Genomic DNA, 16,818 nt, shown 5'->3' with positions numbered 1-16,818 from the left:
TCAATGGGCAAAAATCTGAGGAGAAACAAGATATTTGCATAGTCTCAAAAATGGTCCCAAGATACATACACATACATATATATATGTATGTATGTATGTATGTATGTATGTATGTGTATATATATATTTTTTAATTACAGATTTTTTTAAATTTAATCCATTTTCTATTGGAGAAACTTTTCTATAAAACTACAATCATTTCAAAGTAAAAAATGGAAAACAAATGCCGCACTCTTTACCAATGGATTGCAAATCCCTCAGGCCCCTCAAGGCCAGTGAGCTACCCCACGTGCTGGTGCACTATACACATACAGGGAATGACTGTTACTCTACTCTTGAAGACAACCCAGTCTGTTTATACCAAAGGGTCTCAATAATATGCCCTATCAGAGGTCCTACCAGAAGGTGGTAGTGATATCTGACCACCATACTAACCCTCCATCACTTCTCTTTGTTACTGAGCTACATCCACAAGAATTTTGGCATATCTGAAAGAGGTGGGCAGGCTCTGACAATGGGGCAAGCTATAGTAACACATCACCCCTCACACCTAGGCAACTAACAGTCATCCCTGTCCATGTCCACACAGCACATAGGGCTCAAGAGATAAACTCTCGTTATTCTGTGAACACCATGATGGCATCACCTCCAGATTCCCACAAGAAAATCAAGGTATTATATAGTCAAGCCTTCAAGTGAACTGAGCTCCACTGGATTAACACTCAATCTGGTCCCTAGAGGCCTCTTTGTTTTATCTTTCTTCCAGACTATACAAACAGATTTTTCAGGAAAAGCTAACAGATAAGCTTCCATCCAACTCTCACTTTTTTTTTTTAAGTTTATTTATTTAATCTCTACACCCATCATGGGGCTCGAACTCATGAGCCCAAGGACCAAGAGCCACATGCTCTTCTGACTGAGTCAGCCAGGCATCACCCCCCCACCCCCGACTTTCAAAATTCTGATAGTTTCTCCCAGCAGCAGCCATGACTCATCTGAAAAGATGGAAGAGAAAGTTACAAGAAATTCTCCTCCAGCTCTGACACAGCCTCTCAAATCACAGTCATCCCCATTGCCCTTCAGCAATCACTTCCCTTTCTCCTCTTCTCTTCCACTTAACCCGTCTCTCCCTCTCTGGTTTGGATTCACAGCTTGCCTGGCCAAGGTGATCCCCTCCAGAGCTAACAAAGAGAGTTACTGTGTCAATGCTTCTCACTTACCCACCTTGAGGTGTGAGATGCTGGCTTGTGAGGTTCCTGCATGGCAGTCATGGCTGCTGTCACCAATGTGCTTAGCCACATCATGTGCCAACCATTATTACTGACCCAGGTTCCTTCTAGGACATGAGCTGCCTTTTACTGTAATGATTCCTTAGTCAGAAACTGCAAATTCAATCCAGAACTTGGTCTGATGGGAACATACACACACTCACACACACTGTGCTTATTCACACTGCTTCTGGAAATGTGTGCCAACAAATTCTTCCCAGTGTACCTGCCCACCTCAGGGTCCACAATAAATAATTCCAATAACAAGTACAGTCTGACTGGTACATCACGGACCAGTTAAAATTCCATATATGTCTTAACACAATGCTTTCTGGAGAGCATTGTTAAAAGAAGATACACAATCAGAGTTATAATCCTAAATATACCTGCATCTGGGATAAAAGTTCAGACAAATTATTAAACTTTTACCCGCTTTCACATTTATGAAAAAGAAAGGTAACTCCATGTTTACTAAATGTAGACACAGAAAGCTAGAATTTCCAACATCACCATAGGAAACATTTTGAACTAGTGCCATTTAGGATGAAGTGCCTTTTACCAGGGCCTTGGTGTGCTACTCAAGTGGAAGACTGCCATACCAACCAAAACACCCCTGAATTTGCCACTGGAGTGCACAAAAACCCACATTCTTGTTCCTAGTCTCTACTTGCTCTGATATTCATTCTTTAGAAAAGAGGGATGTTCTAAATGAGTCTGGAATCCAATACATCAATTTTCCATCCTCCCCATATTGATCAGTTCTCTAAAACAAAAGGAATGAGGATGTGGGAGAGAACTGGCTTGATCAGTTATTTCTAGGGGTGTGCTAGGCAGTTCTAGCAATCCAAAATTCCTACACAACGTGGGTCTCCAAATGTAACCCGAAACAGGAGACCTTAGGTCACAAAGAAAGGGAATTTCCTGTCATAAAACAGAGCTAGACAGTTGTGGTTTTCTATGTAGTAGCTGTTATACTTTTGTGTAAAGTCTACTGCAGTATTTTAGAAGTGTATTTACGAACAATAACCTTTCAGTTTCTCGATTGGAAGGAATTAGGGGTATTTGTGCACAACCACAGAATCTGGAGAAGAATAAACATTGCAGTCTCTGAAAGTTTACTTATCTCCTTAACTGTCATGGAGACAACAAGACATCCTAGTGATCACCTATCTAATCCCTTTACTTTAAGGATGAAAACCAGTGATCCTCAGGGAGGTTAAGTAATTATCTGATGTGTAAGGACCTTATCCCAACCTTCTACTATATTTCACTTCTCTGTTCTAAATATTCCAACCATTCATCGTAGAAATCTCACTTATTGAGTTATGTAGTTCGAAAAAAGCTTAAAGTGTCCATAACAAACACTTCTGAACTGAATGGAAAAGGATAGAGATTTAAGGATAATTAAATAATTTTTTGTTTCTAAAAGGTAGGCTGAGGCCCAGGAAATGAAGAGATTCCATTTCAGTCTCAAGGCAAATCTGAGAATACAAAAAAAAAAAAAAAAAAAATCCCTCATCTCCTAATGCCTGGCTTAGGGTTCTTTTTTCATATCACAAAACTCCTTCATTTACCTTTAAACTCTTTCATGAATTTCACAAAGAAGCTAGTCACTCTTATTTTTTTTAATCCAAAAGTATGTTAGCTTTATGTTCTATGTTATCTGAGGACATTCGAATTCCTTCAAATGCTCCTACAGAACCATGTTGTACTACCCTCTTAACAAGTACCATTAAAACAAATAACTTACCAAGAACTGTCAGCTGAATCTTCTTATTTCCAACACCAGGAGCTTTTTTCACTTTGCACTGATATGTGCCAATATCTGACAACTGTAAATTTGTTACATTTATTGATGCATCGCCAGATTTGAGATCATTACTTGTAAAATGCACTCGTCCTTTCAGATCTTGATAGTAGTCGTCATAAATTTTGTCTCCAGAATATAAAATAATCTGAAAGAAAATAAGACAGGAGGAAAAATAAACAAGCAAACCAACCCTCTGTCTCATTACAGGAGTTCTGGATATGCCACGGTACTTTCTGTAGATCCAAAAAAATAAAAATAAAAACACAGTATTATCAGGAAACCTACAATTATTCAAATCACAGATTTAAAAAACAGATCATGGGGTGCCTGGCTGGCTCAGTCAGTGGAGCATGTGACTTTTGATCTCCGGGTTGGAAGTTCGAGCCCCATGGTGGGTGTAGAGATCACTTAGAACAGTTAAAAGTCCAACTTTGACTCAGGTCATGATCTCACCGTCTGTGAGTTCGAGCCCCACATTGGGCTCTGTGCTGACAGCTCAGAGCCTGGAACCTGATTCGAATTCAGTGTCTCCCTCTCTCTCCATATCTCTCCAGCTCACACTCTGTCTCTCAAAAATAAATTTACGTTAAAAAATTTTTAAAAACCTTAAAAAAGAAAAGAAAACAGAAAGCAACTGATCCTTGAATATGGTCACACACTTTGGCATCAAACTCAAATAATAATCAGAGAACATGACTACAGTCTATATCCAGCAGGTAACTTTTATCTGAGATGTTAACTATGGGCAGTATAATCAGAAACAGTGTCATCTGTAGGAATTTCTTAATGGCAGGGATTTGGATTCTTTTCTGTATTATCACCTCCCCTGCGCAACAGCCATGCGAAGCCCACTCCTTACCCACTAGATGTTTTAACTTATATATTAAATGTCTGCATCTAGGAAGCACTCAGTATCAGTTTGTTAAGTAAGTAAAAGCAACAACTGAAAGGTCCACAGCTGACTTACTCTATAAACACACACCATCACTGTCCTTGCTGCATCTACTTTTCACACTGACTTGTCAATAGCAACACTGTGAACTCATGAGGCTGTCCTATCTTCCTCTGCATTTAACTACTGACTCCCTTATTCAATCTACTCCACTCAATCCCTCATATTTTGTTACAAACGCACCTTAATAGGGCTTTAAGGAGCATCTGACAAGGTGTCCTCACCCTTAGTTATTTTGTAAACTCTCTTAGTATTTTCCCATGAAAACAATATTACAAATGGTGGTTATGAAATGAAAAACTAACATTTGCCAGGCAATTTTGATTCCTCTTCACAACTCTGCCAGGGTGGTGTCACTGTCCACATTTAACCTGGAAGCTGAGGAAAGCAGTGGCTCTTAGAGATCAATTTTTGCAAAGTCACACGGCTAAGATGCAAATCAGATCCATTTGACTTGGTAGTGACTTTATTAACTTCTTTGTGTCATTTTAAGCTTACAAAATCCTTATGTATATGGTATTTCACTGAATTCTTATCACAATCCTGAGAGGTATGTGTATTTGTTCCTATTTCACACATGAGGACAGAGGCTTATGAAATGTGGGAGGCAGTACAGGATAGTGCAAAGGAGAATAAAGCGCAAGAGGGAAGTGAGAGAGACCTGAGTTCAAACCCCAACAGCTCTATTGCTAGCTGTGTGCCCCTGGGCATGTTCCTTCAAATTTCTGGACATCCATTTCCTCTTCTTCACATGTATAATGATTCTCATTTAGGGTATTGTTTTAAGGCTTAAATAAGTATATGTAATTGAAGTATATACAACACTGCCCAGCACACAGTAAGTGCACAGGACATGGTAACTGTTTGCAGACTAAAATCATACAGGAAACAAGGATGGTAACTTCTCCAGTCCAGTCCCCCACCATAGTGACTACTAATTTAACTGAAGTGAATAATGCCTCAGCTAACATATAATGTAACTGAAATTCTCTATCAGCATCCTCTTTTGCATCAATCTTTTCCTGTCCCTTTTACTTATCTTTTGGTTTGATTTTACAGTGTTTTAGGTTAGAGGCTAGGTTTCTAAACCCAGAAATGGACACTTAAACCCAGTCTCTAGTCTCATACTTGTCTCAAAAGTCTGTAGGTGACAAAGCTGTGCCTCCCACTCAGCACAGAAGACTTTGGGTCCTCCTTTCACAAAATACTGTGCTTCCTGGTCTCTAGATGTACCTCGTCACACAGCTTCACACCTGAGTCCTAAGCCAGAAGCACTGAAGACCCGTGCTTTCCATTCATTCATGTGAACTGGGGGAGCGGTCATGGGCTCTAAGGGGAGATGGCCTCTGCACTGGCTAGTGTGTGAGGAGTACGCAGAACCTCAGGTAGAAAGAAGCCTGTGTTCGGGGTGCTGGCACTGACATGGAAGGAGAGACAGGGGACAGCAGAGCAAGACAGGGAGGTGCAGGATTTCTGGGCTGAGCAGACAAAATGAGTTAGGCTCTATTTTGCTTAGGGAGATAGAAGGAAGTTGCAGTAGCAGAATCAGGGCAGAAGTATGTGCTTGGAGGGGGTGGCCCTAGTCATTCACAACCTGGGAAAGATGTTCATTTTTTTCCTTCAGAAATACATCATGGGAAACCTGAGTGAAACTGCCAAAAACAGTAAGTATTTAACTGCACTGATACAGTCGTTAAATGGCTTAATAACCCCTTCTTTTAGATGGACCATAAATAAAAATAAATTTTCTCTCCCAAATGTATGTTACTATATTCCTCTAAATATTTATATTTATTTTTCTCTCCCTGGTCTAATAAAATGTTGTTCTTAAAAATTAAATGTGTCAGTGGGAGCCTGGCTGGCTTGCCCAGTAGAGTGTACAACTCTTGATCTTGGGGTTGTGAGTTTAAATCCCATGCTGGGGGTAGAGATTACTTTTAAAAAATAATAAAATCTTTAAACAAAATTAAGAGAATAAATAAAATTAAATGTGTCAGACAAAGCTAATAGGCAACATCCTAAGTTAGGTGAAATATTTTGGTACCATTAAAAGGCAAAGTGTGATATATGTATTTGGAAATTAGATTATTGGGCAATTTCCCTCCTTTGTGCCACTTCTGGATTTCTAGGTTTTCTACATTAGGCTCTTAATACTTTATAATCAGAAAAAACTTCTATAGGGGAGGCTGGGTGGCTCAGTTAATTAAGTATCCGACTTCGGCTCAGGTTATGATCTTGCAGTCCATGAGTTGGAGCCCCACGTCCAGCTCTGTGCTCACAGCTCAGAGCTTGGTGCCTGCTTCAGATTCTGTGTCTCCCTCTCTCTCTGCCCCTCCCCCGCTTGCGCTTTGTCTCCTCTTTCTCCCTCTCAAAAATAAACTTTAAAAAAAATTTTTTTAAAGAAAAACTTCTATAACAATATTTTGCTATTTAATATTTTTAATGTAAAATTAGATATTTTATAAATTGTTCTGGTATGAAGGCTTTGCTTTCTAAGAAATTCATTACACAGGATATTTAACTTGAAGAATACAGAAAATAGACTCTGTCATAATATGTACCTACATTACATTGTTACACACGGTGACCCTTACACAGGTAAGAGAATCCTTGTGTTAAAAACTGAATTCCAGGGGTGCCTGGCGGCTCAGTCAGTTGAGGGTCTGCCTTTGGCTCAGGTCATGATCTCACAGTCTGTGAGTTCAATCCGCACGTCGGGCTCTGTGCTGATAGCTCAGAGCCTGGAGCCTGCTTCATATTCTGTGCCTCCCTCTCTCTGCCCCTCCCCTGCTTGTGCTCTGTCTCTCTCTCTCTCTCTCTCTCAAAAAAACAAACATTAAAACAAAAATAACAACACTGAATTCTAAAAAGAATAAAAACAAAAAAACTGAATTCCATCTAATTCTTCACAAAGTCTAGTTTCCTCGTGGTCCCCTGGCACATTATGCATATTCCTGCCATGCATCATGCCTGCTCCATACGCTCCTCCTCCCACCATGCTGTGGCTCACACTTCGAACTCCAGATTTCAGAACATTCCTAAGTTCCTCTTCCTCCTTAAAGCTTTCTCTAATAAAGCTTAGGCCACTTGTTATCCATTTCACTCCATTACACATGTCCTCACTTTCCGCCAGAGTGACTGCTTTCCTCCCCCATACCACAAGAGAGAGAAGTCTGGGCTTTCCTCATAGCTCCCCCTATCCCCACCCCCATCCATGTGATCGGCATAGTGATGGACACTTAAGACAAGTTCTAGACTTCTGGTGGGTGAGCAAGCACTTAGCCAACTTACCACTTGATCCACCTTCTGATTATCAGCTGGTGATAACAGCCACTCGATGTCCAGTGGTCCCTGGTCTTCTGGACTAAGGGTAAATTTGCAGGGCAAATAAGCAGTTTCCCCTTTGGCCTTTTCAATCATCTGATCAGGAGTAGTGATACTTAAACTTCTGGTGAAATCTGGAGAAAGAAACATGCACATGGACTAAGCATCTGCTGTTAGGCTGGTAGCATGCTCAGCACACCCCAGCTGTTCAAGAGAACAGGCTGTGATTTGGGACCAGAGTGAGGAGGTCCAAACACAGTGGTCCCCAGTTTTTAGCTTGTGCCTTATAGAAATGGAATGCCAATATTAATAACATCTCGTTTGATACAATTTCCTTTAAGGGCACTGTGAATCTCCCAACATTATGTGCAATACAAGTTTCTATTGGTAGAGGGTATTCTATATCCAGGTAGATGTTTTAAAAGTAAACTTAACTACAGTCTCTAAAAGGTCAATGATATCATACCAGCTCAGGCTACATTAATTCAAACTTGTCACAGTGCCACAGACACACTGGGAACTCTTGCTGCTGGGGCACATGCTGATGAACTCAGACATGTTTTCCACCAAGGCTTCTTCAATTCTAAATTTTTATTAAATTAGGGGTGCCTGGCTGGCTCAGTCAGTAGAACGTGTGCTCTTAATCTCTGGTTATGAGTTCAAGCCCCACAATGGGCATAGAGCTTACACAAAATAAATAAATAAATATTTATTTATTTATTTGGCTCAGTTGGTTAAGCATCCGACTCTTGGTTTCAGCTCAGGTCATGATCTCACAGTTTGTGAGATCAAGACCCATGTTGGGCTCTGTACTGACAGTCTGCCTGGGATTCTCTCCCTCTCTCTCTCTGCCCTTCCCCCACTCTCTGTCTCTCAAAATAAATAAACTTAAAAAAAATTTATGTATTTTTTAATTTACCAAATATTTGGCCTTAATATTACCTGGAAGACTTTTCTTACTGTTTCTCTCTTCCTATTTCTCTTCTGAAAAATGTCTGTCTTACTTATTGTAAGACATCTTAAAATTCCATAACTTATTCAGGAATTTGTATTCTATGAAACTTCCACTTAGGTCACAGAGAATTAATAACCATTAATGGCAATATTTGAAAAGTATGTAAAAACCAAAATAAGATGTCCTAAACCCCAAACAAAAATTCCAAAACTCTTCTGAGTTTGTTAAAAAGAAATGGCTTAAACCCACTGAATCTTTTTTTTTTTTTAATGTTTATTTATTTTTGAGAGAGAGAGGTGCAGAAGCAGGGGAGAGGCAGAGAGAGATGGGGACAGAGGATCTGAAGCAGATTCTGTGGGAGCCTGATGCAGAGCTCGAACTCAGGAAACTTGAGATCATGACCTGAGCTGAAGACAGACACTTAACCGACGGAGCCACCCAGGCACCCCCTAAACCCACCGTATCTTTGTAAGAACTGAACAAAAAGTCTCATCTTTGCTGCAAAACTCGTACCACTTACATGCCAAAAAAAAAAAAAAAAGTTAAAAGTAAACTACAAGCAAAATGGCAGTTTCTTGATAAATATCAGAGAAAAAAACACTGAGTTTAATAAATTCACATTTTGTTTGTCAAGAGGAAAGCAATTTTGTTCATATCAACTCACATATAAAAATAGGTTTGTTCACTAGGTAGGTCTTAGAAGATCAAAGTCTGAAAAAGGCAACAATATGATATGAAATGCAAATTTAATATGTAAATAAACTATCACACAGAACTTATTTTTTTAAACTACTTACACTATAAAAGTTTGCACAGCACTAGTTTGTCACATCTGTTTTCCTTTTGATAACCCAACATTTTCTTGCATATAAACTTCAAGTATCAACGTATACAGAACCAGAGTTTCAAATGGTCATAACATTTGGTCCTCTCCATAACCCAATACTGACTTTCAGGGCTCAGTGATGATGTGGAAGAGGTCCTAAGCACTAAGATTATGGTACATGAGACCTGCCTCTCTCTCCTTTCTTTCCCCTGCTGTGACCAACATATGAATATTTTAGAGCAAAATTAAGAATAGGGGTGGCTGGGTAGTTCAGTCAGTTAAGCATCCAACTCTTGATCTCAGCTCAGGTCTTGATCTCAGGGTCATGAGTTCAAGCCCAGCACTGGGCTCCATGCTGGGATGGAGCCTACTTAAAAAAAAAAAAAAAAAAAAAAAAAAAAAAAAAAAAAAAAAAAAAAAAAAAAAAGTAAGTAAATGTGAGTCCTAATTCTCCATAATGATGATTTTGATGTTGTTTTTCAAATAATAAATTCCAACAGACCAAGCCAAAATATAGAATTAAATTATTAGCCATCCCAGAATGCTTTCCATTATCCCTCAAAGAAGGTTAACGCATATCTACTGTCACTTATAATAAAATGCTAATAAAGTTAAAGCTAATAGATTGAGAATGAAAGAAAAGCAAGATAACACACAAGCCATTTATATTCGAGCATCATCCTAAGCTTTTAATCACATTTAAGTGCACTCCTCAAAAAGCATATTAAAACTGGACATGTACTCTACCCTCCCTTAAATCAGAGGCTGGCCTAACTCTGACCAAAAGAGTGCTGCTGTGTGAGTTCCAAGGCAAAGTCTCAAAAGATCCTGTTGCTCCCACTCTTGCCCTCAGACCCCTGCCACTAAGTGACCAAACCACACAGGAGAGAACTGAGGTTTCAACCAACAGCTGCAACCACTCAACATGCAGACACCCAGAAAACCCAGCCCCAACCTAGACCAGTTGTCTGCAGCCCTATGAGTGAGCCTAGAACTCCCTATCTCAGCACAGCCTAAAATGACGACCCCCAAGATCGTGAACGCGCACAGTTTTTGTTTTAAGCCTTTAGAGTTTGGGTTGGTTTGTTATACAGCAAAGACTGATGATATACCATCCAACTCACTGATTCAACCCAAATGGACTATTTTATTCAATATCCTAAAAAAGACCCATTACTATTTCAATCTCCATTTCGTGCCCACATTCTATTTAAAATTATTTGATTTTTGCATGTATAATCTCAAGTGCTTCTCTTGAATTAATATTCAGTCCTCTGAATATACACAGTCTACCTTTTCTAATAAACTCAGTTCCATTCCTACCTCATTCACTAAGACATTCATTCTCCTACCTTCAACCTACACTGATTTTTCTTTCTGTCTTCATACACATATTCACAGTACTTTACTTTCTGCTCTCTGGATTATCCATTTGGCACTTTAGCACATACTATGCAAGGGTTTTTTTTCCTTTATAAGCTTTCTTGCAAAGTTGATTTAGATAGCCTCCACGGTTTTTGTCATATGCTCTAGATGTTGATGAGCTTATCTTCTTCCCATAATACGTTGTATTAAGTGAATTCTAAAAACTCATGTCCAGGGGCGCCTGGGTGGCGCAGTCGGTTAAGCGTCCGACTTCAGCCAGGTCACGATCTCGCAGTCCGTGAGTTCGAGCCCCGCGTCAGGCTCTGGGCCGATGGCTCGGAGCCTGGAGCCTGTTTCCGATTCTGTGTCTCCCTCTCTCTCTGCCCCTCCCCCGTTCATGCTCTGTCTCTCTCTGTCCCAAAAATAAATAAAAATAAATAAATAAATAAATAAATAAATAAAAATTAAAAAAAAATAAAAACTCATGTCCTAATTTAAATCATTAGGCTCCAAAACAGTTAAAAGAAATCGTGGATACCCCCATCTTCTGTTGTAGTTCCTTGCACGCTAGTAGAAAAAGAACGGATTATAAATTTGATCAATTTTATAAAGGTTGAAAAAGAGTACTAAATACCCCATAAGTTGTTCCCGTTACTTGAAGATCTTCTTTCCATAGCTACTATAATGTTACCTGCACTTAATTTGTCTGGATATTAATACTTTATGTATTAAGATAAGAACAAGCTAAGTGTACTCCAGAATGAAAATTCCATTCCAAAATGAATAAAGACATAGCCTAAAAATATGGAAGGAACAATATATAAGAGAGTGAAGTTTTGCTATTAGTTATTAAACTTTCAGGTTATTCAGTGCTTTTAGAGTTTTTATTTTATAAAAATAAAAAAAAAGAGTTACTCTCTCCCTCTCTCTCTGTCCCTCCCACACTCACTCAAGCTCTCTCAAAAGTAAACTTAAAAAAAAAGTAACAAAGTTCAATGACCTCAAACATCTAAATGTGTATGATGTTCAAGTCCTCCTAACCATACTCTCTGTACTTCTATTGCACAGTCATTAGAATAAAATGCAACTTAGTTTTTCATGACAGTATCTTTCATTCTCTCTTGTCTGACACATAAAAATTATTTTTATCTTAAAAGACTACCTCAGGAAACAGTTACATATGTATTAAAATGATCTGGAAAGATATATACCAAACTCTTAACAGCAGTTATTGTTTCAAAACTGAGATTTTAAGAAGGGTGATTGCCCATTTCTGCTTTACATTGACATTCTCTTAATGTGTATGCTGCTAAAAAACTTTTTTAAACAGCTCTTTAAATGGCTTTCAGTATTTTTCCAAAAAAATGCTTAAAGCATTCAACTGCTCTTCAATGTGTTGCACTAGAAATGAATTAAAATCTCAAGATTGTACAAAACAGTTATTGGGTTTCCTAGCAACATTGAAGGGTCCTCTTTGCACAGAGGCATAGTTTTTCAAGTGATGAAGTATGCAACAGTCACAAATTAATACAAGACAAAAGGCAGACACTTGGTCTCATGCCGTGTCTCCGGGGATTCTTTCCTAATATGTGCTGCCCAATTCTATTTATGCAGCAAATTGAGCGATAATTTAACTTACAAACTACTTGCAGGTTCAAACATGGTCTGAAAACTAAATCAAATAACAAATCTTATGATGTTATTCAAACTTATATTCAGTGTGATTAAATGCATAGAAGAACATTATCAACCACAAGTATTCGCTGAATCCAGTGAATAAGTGCTCAGCACTGGATTATATAAGTAAACAAACTGAATCACAACCCATTTTTGGCAGTGACTAAAATAACATCTCCTGGTTTTCTGCTTGCTTTTTTTTTTTAACCTCCAGACTTCAAATCATTTGAATCTTCAGAGCTTCTCTTCTGCCCAGTCTGCCTTCTACTGCAGCATCAAAATGACACCAGCTCACCCAAGTATTTTTCTAGCCTTGATGTGGTCATCTCCTACCAAACATTAGAATTGTTGCTGCCCTAAGAATGGAGAACTGGAGATAATGGAAGACTCCATTCCTCTAGCTGGAAGGCAACATTTTGAACTGATGACCTACTTTGATTTCTTTCTTTCTTTTTTAAATTTAAATCTAAGTTAGTTAACATACAGTGTAATAATGATTACAGGAATAGAACACTTACATAGCACCCAGTGCTCATCCCAACAAGTGCCCTCCTTTATGCCCCTTGCCCATTTAGCTCATCCCCCCCACCCAACACCCCTCCAGGAACTCAGTCTGTTCTCTGTATTTAAGAGTCTTTTATGGTTTGTCTCCCTCTGTTTTTATCTCATTTTTGCTTCCCTTCTGCTTTCATTTCTTTAACTGACTTCTTCAAATTTAAGCTACACATTAACCTGGATGGTCTTCAGCGATCTTTTCCTTATCACAATCTTAAAATCATAGGCAAATGAAAAGCACTCACTGAAACCTTATGGTTGATTTTTTAAAAAAGAGAGAAAGAAGTAAACATAGGGATTTTCAATAATGTTGAGTGGATAAAGTCTTAAAAATGGAGAACACAAAAGCTATTAAAGAAAAGACACAAATTTAACTGTATTAGGTCAGAAAACCACAAGCTAGCTTTTAACAAATTTGCTGAATGAAGGAAGGCTTTCTGTTTTTCTATCACTTGGGAAACAAAGAGAACAGCTTCAAACATATTTTTCATGTCTTTATGTATATCAACAAGATATTAAACGTGAAGTCTGACCAGTGATGGCATATGGACCGGGATTTTAAAGATCATGTCTGAGTCCAGGCACTTCTCCTAGGAAGCATTCCTTGTGCCCAAACATGGATTGAATTAGATGTCCTCTATGTACATCTTGGGCAACTGATAAGTCCTCCATCATAAGCACTTTTCCTGCTTTACTGAAGTTGCTTTACTGTGTGCTTCCTACCCTGTACCCCCAGTGAACATTTCACAGTTTATTTTTTTTTTAAGTTTTTTATTTATTTTGAGAGAGACAGAGATAGCATGAGCAGGGGAGGGACAGAAGGGGGAGCATGGGGAGAATCCCGAGCAGGCTCCACAGTGCCAGCTGCAGAACCCAACACAGGGCTCGAATTCACAAACCACGAAATTACAACCTGAGTGGAAACCAAGAGTCGGTTTGCTTAACCAACTGAGCCACCCAGGCACCCTACATTTGATTTTAAAGACCAAAGCAAGAAAGAAGAAAAGAAAAAATACAACACGACCCACAAACACAAGCACCTTCACACGAGAAGGAAAACAGAATGGATCTACCAGAAATAAAAGATGGTCTATTTCAAAATAGTGGAGAAAACTTAAGTTGTAATATGACTAAAAGGTGGAAATCAGTTAAGACCTTCCTCTATTAAAGATGGAACTATAACTGTCAAAGTGTCTGGGGCTAATCATACATAGGAAATCAAAGAAATCAGTGGAAGCACTGAGGACAGAAAGATAAGCAAGTCCATATTTGTGGAGCACTGTGTTTGTACATGCTGCCCACTTTCTCCCTGCTCCACCTTCTCCCACTCAGAGCATCTCTAGCCACTTATCAAAGTACCTCTTACTTGTTCCCTCCTCTCTGTTCCTCACAGTGGGAACTGCCCCCTCCTCTACATTAACACAATGTGTTCCTCTATCGTTGACACTGTCTTTACGGCCCCATCCTTAAACACATATTTTCACTCAGCTGACAGTGTCTCGGGGCTTCATCTCTGGAGGGTATGTCCCAAGACTAATTTAATAAACCCCCAGACTTGGAGCACCTGGGTCACTCAGTTGGTTAAGATCTGACTCTTGATTTCAGCTCAGGTCGTGATCTCAGTCCTCAGATCTTGTTTGCACGTTCTCTCTCTCATTCTCTCTCAAAATACATAAACTATAAAAAAATTAAAAAATTAATAATAAAAAATAACCCCCCAGATTTGGCATTGGGCAAAACTGCTGAACTTCAAGCAGAGAGCAAAGGTCAGATCAGAGGGAAGGTGAAGGAGCTGCTTGAAAGAGGAAAGGTGACTAATGGGAGACAAGACCATCAGTCCTTATGGGAAAAGCATGGGAAGGGGGGCCATGGGAAACCATGTATCCAGGAAAGCAAAGGAACAGAATGACCCCTACACAGAAGATACAGCTGCGAAAAAGCTGAACAAACCTGGTCATGTTCTGATGGGAGCAAAGGCTGATTTTTTTTTTTAATTTTTTTTTCAATGTTTATTTATTTTTGAGAGACAGAGAGAGACAGAGCATGAGCAGGGGAGGGGCAGAGAGAGAGGAAGACACAGAATCTGAAGCAAGCTCCAGACTCTGAGCCGTCAGCACAGAGCCTGATGTGGGGCTTGAACTCATGAACCATGAGATCATGACCTGAGCCGAAGTCAGATACTTTACTGACTGAGCCACCCAGGTGCCCCCTGATGCTTTCTTTAATACTAACATTACAAGAAATGTTAGTAAACCTGATAAGAAATTAATACATATGCAACTTTACATGTAGTATATGTTAACATGAGAGAATTCAGACATTGAGAAAAACTTTTATTTGTAAATATTCTAAAATCACAACTGCAGCTAAAGAAGAGTCTTATTTTTCAACCATCTTTAGAACAACATGAAGCAAAAAGAAAAAACACTAAATATTGATGCATGGCCTTTCAAAATATCTAGAGTCATTCCAAAAATCTTAACAAAAAAGGGGGAAAACTAGGGGGGGAAAAAGAATTTAAATTTACATTCCAAAAGTCTTGCAGATTTCTTTGAGTTCATGGGAAGAGGTACATTATGATGACCTTAACATCAATTGTCGTAAGTAATTCACCTGATATTGACTTTTATGAGAAATGTCAAAAAATGTCATAACGGTTACTATTTTTTTTTAATGTATTTATTTATTTTTGAGAGAGAGCACATGCATTCATATGTGTGTACACGCAAGCAGGGGGGAGGAAGGGTGCATGCAGAAAGTGAAGGAGAGAAAAAGAATCCCAAGAAATAGATTCTGACAAGCGTGGATTTGGATATGGGGTCCAAACCCACAAACCATGAGATCATGACCTGAGCCAAAATCAAGAGATGCTTAACCGACTGAGTCACCCAGGTGCCCCAAGGGTTACTATTTTAACATTAGGAAAAAACTGGGTAAATCAGGAACTGGTATGTTTAAGGAACATGTTGATCAGGACAAGTATAATTCTGTTGTGTGTGTCTGATGACAAATACTACAGATGCCTGTGTTAGCAACCAACTCACTGGGATATTCCAAACTGTGCAAAAAATGCAACTCCTAGAACACCTGGCTGGCTCAATCAGCAGAGCATGTGACTCTTGATCTCAGGCTCATGAGTTTGAGCCTCATATTGGGGGTACTAGTTTACTGAAAAAATTTTTAAAATAAATAAATAAAATGTTTTTTTTTTTTTTTTTTTAATGCAACTGCTGTACTCTTAAGTCATTTCCTTGATCCTACCTCCAACCTATGGCAACTTTCCTTCTCACAAGGAAGTTGATTGGGGATTAGCAATTTTTTTTTTTAAGTTTATTTACTTGTTTTGAGAGGATGAGAGAGAGAGAGAGAGAGAGAAAGAGAGCGCGCGCGCACGAGCAGCAGAGGGGCAGAGAGAGAGAGAGAATCTCAAGCAGGCTCTGTGCTGTTGTCAGTGCAGAACCCAACATGGGGCTTGAACTCACAAACTGAACCGTGAGATCATGACCTGAGCTGAAATCAAGAGTCAGATGCTTAACTTACTGAACCACCCAGGCACCTCAGAATTAGCAATTTTTAAAAGTCACCTACATAGTGAGTGTGTCTAGGGGGAAAAAAAAAAGACATTTAAAATATGTTAATATCAGTTAACTGCTCCAACTAGGCCCTTCAATATTGCCGGAGGAGAGAAGAAAACACTTACAGGAAGGTAGAAATTATGCTCTCGGCGGTCTACCGGTTTTAATTGTTTAATTCCTATATGGGCTACCCAGTACAGTATGTTAATATGTACTTAGAGCTAAGAAAATAATACTGACAGTCAGATAAGTTAATTAAGAATGAAAAATGACACTAAGTATATACTTACATGCTTTTCTATGCAGTTTTTTTAAATATAAATTTTCAGCTCCCACTCCCAAGGAGAAATAAAAAGTACCCAGGAAATAAAGAGAGATGGAAATGGGGAACTCCTTATCTTAACAATAAACAATAACTAACAGTGACTGAGATTATGTGTCAGGCACTTTTCAAAAGTGTATACATATTTTTTTAAAAAGGTGTATACATATTGGGGCGCCTGGGTGGCGC

The 16,818-nt window shown here is 38.9% G+C and overlaps 1 protein-coding gene across 4 annotated transcripts in view; it reads right to left on the bottom strand.

Moving 5' to 3' along the window:
* CXADR (CXADR Ig-like cell adhesion molecule) overlaps window positions 1-16,818 on the bottom strand; it is a 57,470-nt gene that overhangs the window by 25,325 nt on the left and 15,327 nt on the right. For all 4 annotated transcript variants that reach the window (XM_058731772.1, XM_058731773.1, XM_058731771.1 and 1 more), the window contains 2 exons: window positions 7,322-7,488; window positions 3,019-3,223 (listed from right to left, as the gene is read on the bottom strand). In XM_058731772.1, coding sequence (XP_058587755.1) covers window positions 3,019-3,223; window positions 7,322-7,488 — 372 coding nt within the window. The remainder of the gene's footprint in view (window positions 1-3,018; window positions 3,224-7,321; window positions 7,489-16,818) is intronic.

The sequence above is a fragment of the Neofelis nebulosa genome, chromosome 5, assembly GCF_028018385.1.
Source record: "Neofelis nebulosa isolate mNeoNeb1 chromosome 5, mNeoNeb1.pri, whole genome shotgun sequence".
Lineage (NCBI taxonomy): Eukaryota > Metazoa > Chordata > Mammalia > Carnivora > Felidae > Neofelis > Neofelis nebulosa.
The sequence above is the reverse complement of the archived record's forward strand: the minus strand, read 5'-3'. Positions and strand labels throughout refer to the sequence as shown.